This window comes from Salvia hispanica, chromosome 6, assembly GCF_029641045.1.
Source record: "Salvia hispanica isolate PSC_SH4W2 chromosome 6, Shi_PSC_v1, whole genome shotgun sequence".
In the NCBI taxonomy this organism is placed as follows: Eukaryota; Viridiplantae; Streptophyta; class Magnoliopsida; order Lamiales; family Lamiaceae; genus Salvia; species Salvia hispanica.
In genome coordinates, this window is record NC_142697.1 from 33,826,875 (window position 1) to 33,844,900 (window position 18,026).

General features: G+C 37.8%; 1 protein-coding gene and 1 pseudogene across 12 annotated transcripts; one reads left to right on the forward strand and one right to left on the reverse strand.

The window, feature by feature from the left end:
• Nucleotides 1–497: 497 nt before the first annotated feature.
• LOC125206668 (uncharacterized) lies at nt 498–17,311 on the forward strand (annotated as a pseudogene).
• Nucleotides 8,122–17,050, reverse strand: LOC148923655 (uncharacterized). 12 transcript variants are annotated; one of them, XM_089060884.1, is made up of 10 exons: nt 16,963–17,050; nt 16,552–16,733; nt 16,368–16,469; nt 14,785–14,807; nt 14,284–14,355; nt 10,230–10,407; nt 10,028–10,157; nt 9,612–9,917; nt 9,439–9,546; nt 8,122–8,669 (listed from the first exon to the last, which is right to left on the reverse strand). In XM_089060884.1, the coding sequence occupies exons 6-10, from the start codon at nt 10,403–10,405 to the stop codon at nt 8,274–8,276; spliced, it is 1,116 nt and encodes a 371-aa protein (XP_088917010.1). In that variant the 5' UTR covers nt 10,406–10,407; nt 14,284–14,355; nt 14,785–14,807; nt 16,368–16,469; nt 16,552–16,733; nt 16,963–17,050; the 3' UTR covers nt 8,122–8,273. The 12 variants fall into 12 exon arrangements, with proteins under 12 accessions (XP_088917010.1, XP_088917011.1, XP_088917008.1 ...); XM_089060885.1 differs by having other exon boundaries at nt 14,773–14,807; XM_089060882.1 differs by having other exon boundaries at nt 14,785–14,841.
• Nucleotides 17,312–18,026: the final 715 nt, after the last annotated feature.

The following is an 18,026-nucleotide window of genomic DNA, read 5'->3' on the forward strand; positions in this document are numbered from 1 at the left end:
GATTGATGACGTTAAGATAAATCGATGGGAAAAGGGAAAAGCGTTGAGACATGCATGAGTTAGGAGTTTGTGTTGAATCTGATTTGTGATATATGCCTATGTGATTAAAAGGTGAAACCTCGGTTGCGAAGCAGGATAACAAAGGAAAGAACATACTTGAAATCTAAGCAGTCGAGGTGGGCTTTATTCCTAAACTCTTTTATGTTGCAAATTTATGAAAGTGGAGAGATAAGGGTGGTTTAACTGTTATGCCATGCCTATGTTTGTTTTGTGATGATATTGTGTGCCTGATGCCTAGTTTGTGAGTACGCTCCATTAGGCTACAGTGGCTATGGATATGTTTAAACGAATTCGGGTTTGAGTATGGGCCGCAAACCCTATCACGATTAGTCTAATATTCATAACAAAATTCTATATCATTTAACCATTCCATGAAAGCATAATCTATCGTGCCTTTTAGCAGTGCCAAGTGCTAACATATGAAAGAATCTTTTGTCATGGCAACTACTAAAAGTGGTAGTATATATTCGACTACATATCTCTTAACATTTTTCTTGATTATGTTGAATACAAAAATCCATATTTAATTCCACTTGTTTCATATAGTATTAGCGTTTTTATAAAATTTTATAAATAACATTGTCAATTTTATTATTTAGGTCGAATACCACGCCAAATCGGGAACATATCTTCACTAGTAGATCTTGATCTTGCTTTGAATAAGCTGACCGGTATGTTTATAAATTTCTATACTTGTCGTATATTGCTAGTTTATTACATCAAATATTTCATAATAAATTGTTACTCCCTCCGTCCACGAATAAGAGTCCCGTTTGCTTTTTCGCACTTGTTTTGTAAAAATGATAATAAATAGTTAAAGTGAAGAAATGATAAAGTAAAAGAGAGAATAATGTAGACAAGAGTCTTATCTACACTATTCTCTCTCTTATTCGTGGACGGAGGGAGTATTTGTTAATACTCCTTCGTCCCACTCTAAGTAGAGTATTTATTTTTTGATACAAGATTTTATGTAGTGTTTCTTTTTAATTATGTGACTAGAGATGCCCACGGTTCGTAAACCGGCGGTTCCGGTTCGGAACCGCCGGTTCCGGTTTCGCGAAATGTGGAACCGGAACCGAACCGTGAGGCTTTTTGACGGTTCCGGTTCCGGTTCCAAAACCGGCGGTTCCGGTTCTGGTTCCGAACCGCCGGTTTTCGTACGGTTCTCACGGTTCCGGTTCGGTTTTCGTACGGTTCCAACGGTTTTTTTTTTTTTTTTTTTTTGCTTATATAATTTGGAATTTTGGATTTATATAATAAATTGGAACAAGGCTATAATTTAAATTGAAATAAGACGAATAAGGTGAAAATCATATCAATTTTATTGAATTTGAGTTGTAACTTGTAACGGACAACAATACATTACAATAATACAATTGTCAATACATTACAATAATACAACAATGTGATATAATTTACAAGTGTCGTCGGAACATAAATAAAAAAAACCATGAAATGGGGGGAAAAAGGAAAATATTGAAAAGGGCTTGAACTCAACTTAAACATTCAAAGTTAAACTTTTCAAATTTAAGTTGAGTTGCCTACGTATCCACAATTTTATTGAGGAATCAAAGCCCACGTAGTTCTCTTACCTTGCTTACCTTTTTGGCCGGCCGTGCTCGCCGTTCACCGCCCCCCCGTCATTGATATTGTTGAGCGCCTTCGCTTCCGACCTCGTCATCGGTGGAAAACTCTTCACCATCACTCTCTACACGAAAGTCGAAATCCGGCTCTTGTGCTCTCATGTCCGCCTTTGCCCAATCATCAAGTAACATAGTGGCTTCCATGTTTTTGGCGGAGAGATTGCTCCTTTTGTCGTCTAGGACACAACCGCCGACACTAAAAGCTTGCTCCACGGCGACGGTGGAAGCGGGAACGGCGAAAATCTCCTTAGCCATTATCGAAAGTATCGGAAACTCTTTGTCATGTGTTCCCCACCAATCAAGGACGTCAATTTGTTGAGTAGGGGGACCTGGATTTTGAAAAATAGAGCGCGATTCCAAATATATATCTAACTCACTAGTAGCTCTAGTCCTATTGGTTGTAGCACCGTATAGATCTTGCAATTGTGATACTACGTCGGGATCAATCATGACATTGCTATAATTCCCGCCACCAAAATCAAATGTCGAAGGACTAGGAGGAGCACGTACCTGGTGAATGGTGTTATATCGCATTTCATATTCCCCGAAGAGAGCACGAAGCGCACTATCTAATCTTAGTTTGATTTCTTCAACATTCGGAAGATTTAGTTCGAAGCTTTCTCCTCTTGTCAAGCCCATTTCGCGAAGTTGAGAAAAATCCAAATCGTGCAAACAACCATAGTACATGTCTATAATTTTATGCACACCATGCAACTTCCACTTTGGATCCAAGCATTTTGCAATCAAGAACACATTTGGAATACGCGCAAAATATTTCAACCATTTTTCAACCATATAAAACAAAATAGCCTTCAACTCAATGAATTGAGTATTTTTCACACATGTCTTAAAACCAATTGCCACATACATGCAATGCTCCAAAACGCGCACAGAAGTAGGATAATAAACACCGGATAACTCAACAGTGGCATTTTTGAAAGCTTGGAATAATCGAAACAAATCCATGCTGTGGTCCCAACAAGAGGGTATCAAAAGCAAATCAGAAGGAACATGCGGGCAAGTTCTAAAAAAATCACATAAATACTCAATGTGGTTCAAAGTCGACTCCAACATATCGTACGTCGAGTTCCAACGAGTTGAAACATCCAAACGAAAATTGGTGTACCTGCACTGCTTGCTATGACAATATTTCTTCCAAGCTCTACCAATAGGAGCTTTGTTATGAATCAATTTAACAGCAGTTCTAATAGGATCAACATACTTTTGCCACAAATCGATCGCATCTTGAACACACAAATTCAAAATATGAGCAATACATCGCACATGAAAATATTTGCCATCAATAACAGGAGAACATGCACTGATGAGATCATCTATACTAGCAGTGTTAGCACTTGCATTATCAAAACCAATAGAAAAAATTTTATTGATCAATTGAAATTCATTCAAAACTTGAATGATCAATTGAGCAATTGCTTGTGCAGTGTGTGGTGCGGGAAATTCCCGAAATGCAATCAAACGTTTGTTCAAAGTCCAACTGTGATCAACGAAATGCACAGTAATGCCCATATATGAATTTTTGCAAAAACAATCAGTCCACACATCAGAGCAAATCGAAACTTTATGACCCAAGTTAACAATAAACGTACCTAATTGCACCTTCTTTTCCATGCATTGTCTAACAACAGCTCGAGTCATAGAAGTTCGACTCAATTTTCTTGCAGCGGCATTATAAACTTGTCGCATACTCGACTCAAAAGCATCGTTATCAAAAGCATTGAATGGAAAATGTTTCATCACAGCAAATCTAGACATCACATTAAGAGCATTTTTATGATCATATTTTAAAAGAGTATTGCTACACATACCTGATGTTTGGGATGAACCCGTCCCACTTCCGGTCCCGCCTCCATGTTGAAAGTTGAGTTGAGTTTGGGTTGGAGCGATACCAAACTCGACCGGATGCGCTTTCTCCATGTGACGGGTAAATGTACCATATCCTCCACTCTTTCGTAATGTGTATACGTTTTCACAATAGTTGCAATACACATTAAAAGTGTTCGGATCGGTACTATCTCGTACCTTCTTGAAATGTTTGACCATGATATCTGAGGTTAAAGTCCTTTCAACTGGTTTAGGAGGTTGAGGAGGATGTCCACGACCACGACCACGACGACTCCTTGGTGGTGGGGGTGGGGGTGGCATTTCTTGTTGTTGTTCCTCTTCCGCCTCCTCCTCCTCTTCCTCCTCGTCATCATCGTCGTCATCAAGATTCACCGGGGTTGGAATTTGTTGAGAATAGGCACCGGGACCGGGAGCACCACTACCACTACCAACATAAGCATCGCCTCCATATCCACGTCCGCCTTGGGATTGAGAGCGGGAAAGAGCAATAGCATTGGCCATATCTTGCTCTTCTCGATTCTACAAAATAATATTTGTAGCGAAAGTATCAAATAACATTATGAACAATAATGTAATGTAATTCATAATTAATAATATTAGTAGATAATAAATATTAACCTGCCACATATCCATGTTCCTTTGAGAAATCTCATCAATAACGGATTTTCGACTTGGCCTCTTGGACTTTCCTTTTCCCTTATCAATACGACCTTCTCGGGATGAAGACATCTTGATAGTTTATGGAATTATAGTAGAAATATGGACTTATAATTTTTTTTTTGTTTTAGCAATTGAGAAAGACAACTTATAGAACTATAGATCAAGTATAACAATGCGTAATATAAGAGTAGCACTTGAATAATTCAAATGTAAGCACAAATAGCACAATGAGAATGGGAGACAAAGAGAGAGAATTGGGAGATTGAAGAGAGAAACTCTTATTAACACAAGAGTGGGGTAAATGTAAGTGAGGATAGAGGGGGGTATTTATAGATAAAAATTTGGGGGGAAATCTGAAATTGAATTCAAAATTCGAATTTAAAAAAAAAAAAAAAAAAAAAAAAAAATTTAAAACGGTCAAAAACCGCCGGAACCGCCGGAACCGCCGGTTAACCGCCGGAAACCGCCGGTTTTACACCCGAAACCGCCGGTTTGGTCAACAAACCGTCTGACCACCATCCCATCGAAGCTGCAACGTGTCAGCCTTGTGTTCCGCACCAAAACCGAAAACCGCCGGTTTGGCGGTTAACCGCCGGTTTTCACGGTTAACCGCCGGTTTTGGTCAAAAACCGCCTGCAAAACCGCCTGAAAAAGCCGACCATCCTACCGAAAGCTGGCCGCCTCGAAAACCTCGCCGGAACCGTGAAACCGCCGGTTAACCGGCGGTTCGGAACCGTCCGGAACCGGCGGTTCGGTGACGGTTTCGGTTCATTAAATTTGGAACCGGAACCGGCCCGCGGTTCAAATTATCACGGTTCCGGTTCAAGATTTTTGTCACGGTTCCGGTTCCGAACCGGAACCGGCGGTTCCGGTTTCGCGGTTAACCGCCGGAACCGAAAACCTTGGGCATCTCTATATGTGACAGAATAAAGACAGAATAAAGTAAAACATAGGGAAAAAGTAGAGAGTGATATTTCAATTTTAGAAATGAGTCATTTAGAATGAAACATCTAAAAAAGGAAAATATGTCACCTAAAGTGGTGACTTTGAAGACTAATTAATCATATTTGAATAATTACATACTGTAGGTGAGTTGCCTGAAGAGCTTGGTAATCTAGCAAAAATCGAGTTCTTAACAACATCTTTCAACGATTTGTTGTCTGGTCCCATCCCCTCTTCCACCTTCAACTTATCAAATTTGGTGATACTCTCTCTTCAACAAAACCAGTTTTCTGGTAGTCTTCCTTCAGTCATGGGGATCTCACTTGCCAATCTCGAAGAACTTTATTTATTCTTTAACAGACTCACAGGCGAAATTCCGGCCTCTATCACCAATGCTTCTCAGCTTACTGTTATAGAATTGAACAGAAACTCATTCACTGGTCCCATTCCCGACTTTCGTAATCTAAGACAGCTGCAAGTGCTTCGCCTTTGGGAAAATAATCTGACTGGTGCAGACTCTCCAAATCAAGAATTGGAATTTCTCTCTTCGTTAACAAACTGCCAAAATTTGCTGCACTTGGAAATTACCAACAATCCGATGATGAATGGTATCCTTCCCGCTTCGATTGGGAACTTATCTGCTTCTCTTGTCACCTTTTCAGCGTCTAACTGCAGCATCAGAGGTATTATTCCTCTTGAAATTGGAAATTTAGCAAGTTTGGAGGTTTTGGATTTATCCAAGAATCAACTCACAGGATTCATCCCAACAACAGTGGGAAAGCTAAATCAGCTTGGAAAGTTGCACCTTTATGATAACCAGCTACAAGGATATATCACTCATAGTCTTTGCCAAAACACTTCTTTATTAGAGTTATATTTGGATAGTAATATGCTTATAGGTTCAATACCTGAATGTTTGGGAGATATTAAATCCCTTCAAAAGGTTTCTTTTGCATCAAACAAGCTAAATTCCACACTCCCTTTCAACTTCTTAAATCTTCCAAAGCTCATAAATCTCAACCTGTCTTCAAACAGTTTGAGTGGTCAAATTCCTGATCAATTCACAAGTTTGACTACTCTGAACTATCTTGACTTGTCTTCTAACAAGTTTATAGGAAACATTCCAAACACAATTGGTAGTTGTCAATCTCTTCAGGTCCTATTTTTGTCGAATAATATGTTGAATGGATCCATCCCCGATTCTCTGGAGAAGGTTAAAGGCTTGACGAATCTGAGTCTATCATGTAATAATCTCTCCGGTTCGATACCCGCCTCCCTAGAAAAGCTCAAACTCCAATATTTTAATGTTTCGCGCAACAATTTGCAAGGGAAGATTCCGGAAGGGGGTTGCTTTGCCAACTATCTGCTGACTCTTTTACTCAAAACCCTAATCTATGCGGCGCCAGAAGATTCCAAGTGCCACCTTGTGGGAGTGGAAGGTCAAGATTGGAAACAACTGCAATGATAATGAAATATGTTGTGCCTCACTTCGTTGGAGCTTTGATTTTGGTCAGTGGGAGCTTCGTGGAAGATCGTCTCAGAGAGGGAACTCATACAGGGGACGAGTTCGTTTAGTGAGATGAACCTACTCGGAAAAGGTAGCTTTGGTTCGGTATTCAAAGCAGAGCTCTCGGATGACACAACTGCAGCAGTGAAAGTGTTCAACTTGGAACTGGAAGGAGCGCTCAAGAGCTTCGACACAGAGAGTCGGATACTTGTCAGTATTCGCCACAGGAACTTGATCAAGATACTTGGTTGTTGTAGCAACGAGCAGTTCAAGGCCTTGATTCTTGCTTACATGCCTAATGAGAGTCTGGAGAAATGGATGCATTCTGATGTGTATGTTTTGGATTTGGTGAAGAGGTTGAACATAGCCATAGATGTCGCGTTGGCCTTGGAGTATCTTCATCACAATCACACATTTACAGTTGTGCATTGTGATATAAAGCCGAACAATGTGTTGCTTGATGAAGATATGACTGCGCATGTCGGTGATTTTGGCATTTCGAAACTTTCTGAGGATCGGGAAGCTGTGATTCACACTATAACTATGGCAACTATCGGTTATGCAGCACCAGGTAATCTAAATTACTCTAGAACATCTTATATTCTAATGACTATGATGAGGTGTGATCTTTTACTAACTCTGGTAACTTAATTATCAATTCAGTGTATTAAAAATGTCAACACGATAAAATTGAAATATCAACATAAACTTAGTTGATATTTTAATACACTGTATTGACTTGATATTCAGTGTTGACATTTTAATGTGATCGCATCGACATTTTTAATACACTGCGGCGATGAGCAAGCAAGTTTGCAATTTAAGTAAAGTTAACATTATAAAGCACCCCTGTCTATAAGTTTCTTTTCTTCTTGTGGCTATTGACAAACATGTGCAATGTTACAAATAGAGTATGGATCAGAAGGAAAAGTATCTACTCACGGGGATGTATATAGTTTCGGGATACTGCTGTTGGAGATTTTTACAAGTAAGAAGCCAACAGATGATATGTTTAGAGGAGAAATGCACTACAAAAAATGCGCTGTTTACCGACGGAATATTCCGTCGGTAATTCCCCAAATTCCGTCGGTAATGTGCTTACCGACGGAAATTCCGACCAAAATTTCCCGTACGTAAATTGCTCGTCGGTAATAGTTACCGAAAGATAAAATCCGTCGGTAATATTTTCGACGGATTCTCCGACCGATTTCTGTCGCCGGTAATGCGAAACCGTCGGTAAATGCCGATTTCTTGTTCACACTAATTTCCGTCGGTAATTATACCAATTCCGTCGGTAACTAGATTCCACTATTTCCGTCGGTAATTAAATCATTTCCGTCGGTAATTAATAAGTATTTTTTACAAATTGATTCTATAATTTACAGTGAGAGTGTGAGACACCTATTTTCATTTATACAGTCAAATCACCTATAATAGCCAAAATAATCCAATAATGAAGATATGATAGATAAAAGGTATATTAGTTAAACATAACCAAAGTACGAATAAAAAAACACAAAATAGGAAGTTTATATCAAATTTGGAATTGTTGGGACTATCATGATCCGATTCATCTTCTCCTCCATCAATATGTATCAGGTCTGTGAAGCATCATCATCAATGAGTCGTGAGAAATTGGATTGTTGAGACATCAAGATCCGGTTCATCTTCTCCTCCATTGCTGAAATTTTGACACTTTGCGCATCTAAATCTTGTCGAAATTCCCCCCTTATTTCCTCCCTAATTTCCTCCCTTATTTCTCCTCTTAATTCAGCCCTTAATTCAGCCCTTAATTCATCACGCAATTCATCTCGCAAGGTTTGTGCTCTTGCGGACTCTGTCGAGGTGTAGAACACAAGGTTAGATGCCAAGTTTCCTATCCCGAACATCCTCTTCTTCTTGTCGAGCTTTCCTCCACAAACATCATTGATGAAGATGTCACTCAAATTTGGATTTTCGCCCTTTGTTGCTGCAATCGCTTGCACCTTCGCCTAGATAATAAAAAATTATACACATAACTTAAAACATTGAACTACACCTCAAAAAACATATTACTTGAATAATTGATAACAAATAACCAATATAACAAATTGTTCATGAAAACTTCTTCATTCCCATGCCCCTGACCTCTCCTACCCCCTAAACCAGACCCCCCACCCCCTGACCTCTCCTATACCCCTGATTTGATAGTTTTTGTGTTGTGATAGCATTTAGAGTCCAAACTTTGTAATCTCATATCCATGTTGTGAAATCAACTTCAGATAATAGTAAATATCCACTGCTGCAGTTTTAATAACAATATCATATCATTAATAACTTTTCCTTTCTTTCATTACCAAATTTAATATATTTCCCAATATACTAAGCAATCTTGCATGTTGCCAGTATAAGGAATCACCAAATAAAAGAAATTCAAAAAATTTATGTGCTAGCCACCTAATTCCAGTATGACATATGGAAATCAGAATACATTCAGCTCAAATTTGCAGCTAAACCCTATCACCATGCTTCATGTAGGTAGCCAGCAGCCCAAAGCAAAAATCCAATACAAAACTAGACTTAATTAGTCTTCTTCCAACCCTAAATATCTCAACAAATCCTTTTATTAATCGAGAGGGAGGTCCAAATTCTATCATAGATCCATGCTGTTTTTTTCTTGTGTTTTCACATCTTGTCATTTATTGTAAAGATAATCCAAAGATATAGCCAGCTTGTCATGTATTATAAAGAACATCTACATTAATATATACTATAACTTACATCGACATCTGCAGCCTTTTTGCAAGTGTATGTCCCATCTTTATAGGTGTGGAGTGATTTGAATCCGGCATATGCAACATCCTTCAATGATACACCTCTCTCGGCTGCCTATTTATTAAAATATAAATATAAGTTAAAATATAAATATATGTAGCGTATAAAAAAACACTTACCATTCGTAGAGATTTCTCTGTGACTGACGTTGACCCTCCTAAATGTGTCCTCATGCCCGTACCAGGTCCATCTGGTTCAGATCGTCTGGCCTTACTTGCAATAATTGACCTTTTGACAGTATTAGGATCTTGCCAGTAAAGTATCAATCCTGCCCACATCTCTTGAGGTACATAAATTGGCCTAGGTTGACCTTTATTGTACCTATCCTTCACTTCACTAATATAATCCGAGTATCTTCTACCAGCTCGCTGTCCCCATGCTTTCTTCACATCATTCTCCCATTCGGGGGGCCAAGAAAAAGATTTCTGTACAAAAAATGAAATACTTACTCGAAATTATTCATAATACATCTCCTTGACTTCCTCAGGTTAGTGCAAATCAAAATAGTTTTCTATGTAACAAAAATAATACTTACTCGAAATTCTTCATAATACAGCTCCTTGACTTCCACAGGTGTCCTTTTCCAGTTAAACCCAGTATTGTTTTGAATCTGATGAAATGAAGATGTAATCACCCTTGACATCTTACTGTGATCGGCTATTTTCCTATAACACCAAAATATTAATCAACTATTGATAAATAATGTGAAAGTAATAATTAGTAAACTAATAACAAACCCAGTATATGGATTCCTCTGAAGTGGAATCCTACTATCAAGCATAGTAGAAGTTGCTTCAACGGTCTCCTCTTCCCTTTCACCAGAAGTTTGTGCTGACTGCGTTTGAGTATGTCTTGTATGAGATGAGTTGCTGGTCTGTCCACTACCTATAGCATGACGAACGCGACGATCCATATCTAAAATAAGTAATTGAATGTTAGCGCAGATCATGGCAAAAATCATTTTTAACAATATCCGTCATCATCAAAATAAATCAATAAACATAGAAAAAATTAACCTTATCATATATCATCATCATCATTTGCAATATTGTCATCATCAGAAATTATTATACTATCATCTGAAGGGTATCCATCATAATCATCGATGTCGACCATTCCACCATTTGGATGAAGTACTGGAATGCTATCACCTATCGTTTGGTTACAATCCAACAATGACATATGCAATTCATCCTCTTGAAACGGTGGTTGTTCAGTTACTGTTGAAGATGTTACCGGATTTGGAACTTCAACTTTAGATCTTGCTTTGACCTTGCATACTTCCCACCAATCCTTTCTTGATTGATTCATGCTAGGATACGAACAATAATACACTTGATTAGCTTGATTCGCTAACACAAATGGTTCAAACTTGGATAACCTGCGAGTGTGGTTTATAGAAACCAATCCGAAGTCCTTATGAATTAATGTCCCAGAAGGTGATGGATCAAACCATTCACATTTAAATAATGTGATGCTCTTAAGTGGGAAACCAGGATACTCCAATACACAAACCTCCAATAATCTTCCATAAAAGTTCATCTCTTCATTGCCATATATCTCACCTTTAATGCACAATCCACTATTCATCGTGGCTTGACTTGACTCACGTGTTATGGTGTGAAACCTATATCCATTAATAACATACCCATGATATGTTTTGACCTTTACTAAAGGCCCTTTTGCTAGATCTTGGATATATTTGTTCATGTCAGAGGGGCCCTGATTCCCTCCAAATCTTTTGAACCATTCAGCAAATTGTGTGTCAACCATGTCTCCTAGATCAGAATCTGATAGTCTTGGATTTGCTGATAGCATTTCATCTTCAAACAACCTTTCAAAAAGAAAAGATATAAAGCATATGTATAGAAATATGGATTGAAAGGAAAACATTTTCGGTATTTTACTACTTACTTCAGATAAATGGTTGAAACTTCGGGACAATTGAGTAGAACATAAGTATGTGCAGCCTTGTATTCTGAACTGTCCAAATATCTTACTGACATTTTTCCAAGTGGACGTCCTGTTTCTTTGAAAATAGAAGGAGCATCTGGATCCTCGTTAATGCCACTACAACTTTCTCCACCACAGTTACGAGGCTCGTTCCTTATCTTGGTACTCACATGATCCTCAAAATAGTATGAACCAAATGTAGACACTTCTTCTAGCAAATAAGCATTGCTTATGGAGCCTTCAACTCGAGCTTTATTTTTTATATTGTTTTTCAACCTCTTAAGATACCTTTCAAATGGATACATCCATCGATATTGAACAGGACCAGCAAGGCGAGCTTCATCGGCTAAGTGAACTGGCAGATGTTCCATTGAGTCAAAAAAACTAGGTGGAAAGATACGCTCAAGATTGCATAAGATTATCGGAATATGATCACTAAGCCTGCACATATCATCCATTCTAACTGCTCGAGTTGTCAAGTTCTTGAAAAACATACTCAAATCTGTAATCGCTTTCCAAACATTTTGTGGAAGAAGCTCACGAAATGCAACAGGAAGTATGCGTTGCATGAATATATGGCAATCGTGACTTTTCATTCCATACAACTTGAGTTTACTCGAGTCCACACATCTACCCAAATTAGATACATATCCATCCGGAAACTTAAGACTTTTCACCCATTCACATAAGACCTTCTTCTCACGATTGTCAAGGGTGTATGAAGCTTTTGGAAACATTCCTGTTGTTTCATCGCGCTTTAATTCAGGTCTTGCACAATATTGATTCAATTCTTCCCTCGACTTAGTTGTATCTTTAGTCTTCCCTTGGACATTAAGCACTGTGTTGAAGATATTATCAAACACATTCTTTTCAATATGCATTACATCCAAATTATGTCGAATCAACAAGTCTTTCCAGTAGGGGAGATCCCAAAATATGCTTCTTTTCTTCCAACCTGAACTAGCACGATTAGACAAAATTCTATTCATCCCATTAGAGTCCTCCATCACTCTAACTAGACCCAATCTTTCTATCTCATTCAAGAGTTCTTCTCCAGATTTTGATTCTGGTGGGTCCACTAAAATCATCTTATTCTTTCGAAACGCCCTTTTGTTCTTTCGATAAGGATGATTCTGGGGCAAGAATTTTCGATGATTGTCAAACCATGATTGTTTGCCACTTTTCTCCAACGTAAATGCATCAGTGTTTCCCATGCAGTGAGGACAAGCCAATCTTCCAGCAGTACTCCATCCAGACAACATAGAATATGCTGGAAAATCACTTATGGTCCACATCAACATTGCTCGCATTTGAAAATTTTGCTTCAATGAAATATCATAGGTGGACACGCCTACTTCCCACAATTGATTCAATTCTTCTACCAATGGTTGAAGGAAAACATCCAACTTCTCTTTAGGATTACGTGGACCAGGAATTAAAACTGTGAGAAACATGAACTGCTCCTTCATACACAACCAAGGAGGAAGATTGTAGGGAGTTAAAATAACCGGCCACGAGGAGTACTGTTGTCCTAATTGTCCGAACGGCTGAAAACCATCAGTTGAAAGACCAAGTCGCACGTTACGACTTTCTGATGCAAAATCTGGAAAAATATTGTTTACGTGCTTCCACGCTAGAGAGTCGGCCGGATGTCGCATCACCTCATCATCTATTGATGTAGCATGCCAACGCATTTCTGCTGCTGTGGCTTTAGATGCATACAATCTTTGCAGTCGAGGAGTCAAAGGAAAGTAATACATCTTTGACACTGCCACTTGTCTGTTCTTGTGGGATTCAGATTGTTCCTTAAAACGTGAAGTCCCACAATATCTACATGTATGTAGTTCACTATCATTCCGCCAAAAGATCATACAGTTATTTGGACAACAATCAATCTTTTCAACTGGTAATCCCATGCCACGCAATAGCTTTTTGGTTTTATAATAGCTATTAGGTAATAAGTCCCCATCGGGCAACCCCTCTTTTATCAACTCAGTAAGCCGATCATAGCATCTCTCCGGCCAGTGATACTCTGCCTTAAGACTCATTAGTCGAACCACAAATGACAATTGTGAATGTCTCCTACAACCAGACCACAACTCATTATCAGCTGCATCTAACATATCATAAAGCTGTTGGGCATTAGGATTTGGTGGCTCTTCTGCCTCCTCATTGTTAAATTGAGGACCACCAACGTCTAATACCATTGTGTGGTAAGTGCTAGGTGCTCCAATTTCAAAATCCATTCCGATGTTTCCAGCTGATTCTGATTCTGATTCTGATTCGACTGTGTTTTCGACTGTGTTTTCGACTATGTTTTCAGATGGTTCTATTGATCTTTCACCGTGAAACCTCCATATGTGGTAATTCTTTACGAAACCAAACCTGGAAATATGATACTCTACTTCATCTGTGTCTCTAAAGCACTTGTTATCACATTTTTTACAGGCACATCTGATTTTGTCTCCATCCATATATGCAGGTTTACCACTTGCAAACTTGATGAAATTGTCAAGTCCCTCCAAAAATTCTGGATTAAATTCACCATGTGGAAGTATACGTCTATACATCCACTGGCGATTTCCACTCATTTTTATAATTCCTAATTGAAAATTCAGCTTATTTATTCATCAAAATATAAAAGCATCTTCACATATCATACAATAACACAACAATATCACATAGTATACCACTCGCTTCACCTTAACAACAAGTCGATGGAGCTAGGAAAGCTCCACCCCAAGCCTAGCCACCAATTTCTAACACTAAGGCATGCTCCTAAACAAATGAGTGTAGGCATGACCGTGAATAAGAGAAAATAAACGGAAAGCGGCTTACCCTTGGAGCTAAATTCTTCTCTTCAACTCCAAGCTATAAATCTCCTAGCTCCGCTCGTTGAATAAGAGACAACTGCAAAAAAATGGTGATTAATCAGTACACATGCCCTATTTATACTTAGTTTGTGAAATAACATTGATTTGTTGCACGTATACTGACTTAATTCCATCTAGGATGAATGAAATTCACAAACATGGTGCTGTTATAAAAAAATCGATCAGAAAAGAAAGCAGAATGAATTAGCTGTTATCCTCACATTAACGAAATGACTAATGAAAGCTACATAACTCATCGTTGTCATAATTATGTCTGCAAATTACCACCGGGTTTTATTATTGTATGTATGTAGTTCTTGCATTTTCTCCTCTCTTTATATGACCTAAAGACCTGTGGTTTTTCATTTCAGTACTCTTAACAGATAAAACTGATAAAAATAAAAGATTTAGGTGCCATAGCTGTAAAGGATTTTGTCCACAAGCTTGTGAGAACCTTTTAGAATACCTCATCACCATGAAAGAGATCACCTGTGAAAAATTAGTTAGACCAAAGCATTAACATCTGCATGAATCAACAAGAGGGAAAAAAGAATCAGTACATATCAATGCGTATGACATAAACTGAAACTATATTGGAATTGCTTCAAGAGTACTTGAATATCATAAACTGATAAAATTGTTTTGCAAAGATTTAACTAAATCTGAAACTGTTCATGCAAAATATTTAATAAAATTTGTATTGTAGTCCATCTTCGTTCCAAAAGAAAGGAAAATGAAAAGAACCCTGTGAAAGGCATTAGAATAAAACTGTTAGTTTTAATATAATATATTTGCGTATGTGCAGTTTCAGGTGGAATGCTCCAGCATGGCAAGTACAGCTGAGGAGATCGTAAAGCTAAATGGATATTTAAATGGTAATGGTCATTTTGGTGTTTGTAAAATCATGGATATTTGTTGGTTTCAAGTACATAGATGCAGATTAAAGATGATTGAGAAAGAAGAGAACAAACAGAATGAACAATTTCAGAAGCAAAAATAGAAGAGGTAACAACAAAACTGAAAAATAGAAACATTATATTGATAAATTAACTTGGATTCACATAAGTTGTCATTAACCATAAGCAAGCATTGGATCAAGAAAAAATAACGGGATAGTCCCAAAGATTCACATTTCCTTGTTTAAAAAATGATGTTACAAGATGAATGACTAACTAATCCAATGATGCAACACAGGACAAGGAACACTTTATAGATCAATTTCTCAGCATTTTACAGCATGAAGATCTGATGTGTTTTAATTAACATTTCTGTATAGAAAAGAAAATAAAATCACAACTAGAATTACTGGTACAAGGCAGTGATCACAGCTGATACACTTAACATATTCCTGCCTAAATCCAATAAGAAGGTAATACTGACTCATGTGATGGCAAAATATTTGGTCCTATAACTATAACACAATGGCCAACATCAAGACCAGCCATGGACAAAGAAACTTTAGTCTAAGTAGTACATTCCAAAACTCTATCACATGTAACAGTCTCACTGCAGATATCCCATCCTAGGCAACCTTAATGGCCATTGAATCGTGATTCGTGCATAGCTCTTGGATTCATAAAAGTGCAAGTAGAAGAAAGCATCTATGTCCATTGCCATATATTAGGAAATCTCAGACTATGCAAAACAATTTTACATTCTGTTCCAATATACCATCGGACTAAAATAAGCAAATGGAGATATAAATCATATAAGTCTAAACAAATGAAGGTAGAAGAAGCACTTGATCCTAGCAGCAATGGTATCTAAACAGCAACAATGGTATCGAAACAGACTCGAGTTCCCTCAAAGAGACTCGAGTTTCCTCAAAACAGATCAGCTAAACGTAAAGCAAATTTCTAATAGAGCAAATTTTCTGCTAACACATTACATATCACCTCACAATTAGAAGACCAGTGATGGCATATATACCCACTCACAATTAATTCTGCTAACACATTACAAAAACTTCCTACATATATTGATAATATTAAGTAGAAAAAACCCTTATTATAACATAACATGTAAAAGGAGAAGAATGAAGAGTAATACCTCTGTGAAAATGTGAAGTAAAAGAGTGGTGGAAGAGAGCGCTCAAATGAACCCTAGCAAATCCAATTTAAGAAAAACTCAACCAATTCCCCCAAATCCAACCTACACTTGCAATATTTGAATTCGCTGTCACCTTAATTCTTCAAAAAATGGTGTAATGGATAGGTGAAAAGGGGATTCTCACCTTAATTCTTCAAAAATTGGAGGTTAGAGCTGTGGACAAGGGTGGAGTCGAGAAAACAGAATGCCGCCGATTTGAGGGGAGGAGACGGCGGTGGCTGTAGGTCAGCGACGGCGATGGCTGTAGCTCGTCGACGGCGCAGGCTGTAGCTCGGCGACGGCGTAGGCTGCAGCTCGGCGACGGCACTGGTGTAGCTCGGCGCAGAAGAATGAATGACTTCAGCAAACGGTTGTGTTTTGGAAATTTAATTTAATTCTTAAGATTATTTAATTCTCTTATTGTGTATTGGAATATTTAAATTAATTCTTAAGATTACCGACAGATCAATTCGGTCGGTGATAGCTTTACATTAACAAATAGAGAAAAACAATTCCGTGTACAATAAAATGCCACTAAAAAAAGTGAGAAAATTACCGACGGAACTGTTCCCTCGGTATTCCGGCGGTAATCACAGACGGATTTGTGTATGTCGGTAATTCCGTCGGTAAATAGCGCATTTTTTGTAGTGATGGGCATAAAGGAGTGGGTAGGCAAAGCATTACAAGAAGATGGAATAAGTGAAGTTGTGGCTCCCGGTTTGCTATCAAGATCCGATCGGCATTTCCCTGCAAACGAGCAATGTGTGTCGTCTATATTTGATTTGACAATGAAATGTTTGGCCTTTTCGCCCGAGCAAAGGATCAACATGATGCAAGCAGCAGCTGCATTACAGAAGTTCAGGGCTATAGTACAAGCAGCCAAGAAGAAGCAAAGCAGATCTTGATTATGTATAATACTTATCATACGTAAGCACTATTCTCGTTTACTCCGTGTAATTAGCCTATTATTTATCATCTGATTGTGTGTTTACAAGTTCAAAGTTTACTAGTAATACAATATGATTTCGTACTTTGTTTTGATGATTAGATGGCGGATGTCACATGTATATATTTATATAAGGAATGCAAGATACCAAAGTCCAAAACTAATTCTTATATTAATTAGATTAAGATGATCCACCTGCTAGATTGTGTCATGTGGCAGATTTATATGATTTATTTTAGTGTAAATTTGGAAAGCAATGACGATTCTTAAAAATCTCAATAAATCCTTAAAACTTAAATTTTATGTATAAATTTTCTTTCAATTGAAATTTTTTTTTTTTTTTATGCCATATAGTATCAAATTAAAGTATCAAATTAAAGGTTATTTTACGAGGATTTTAATGAAGTCTAAATTGCATACTTTTCGACAAAAAAAAAAATTGCACAAAAATATAATTTGTTGAGTATATTTCTATAATGTTCTTCATTGCATTACTTTGATGTCCTAAGTAAATGTACATGATACCATACGTTCAACGTGTATAACAGTAACACTGAAAAATTGTACTACGAATATTTAAGTGTGCTTTAAAATTTACAAGCACTTTGGGCTTAATGCAGTATGTTACAGTAGTGTAATGCATCAAGTGCAATGTATATATGCCTGAGCTCAGT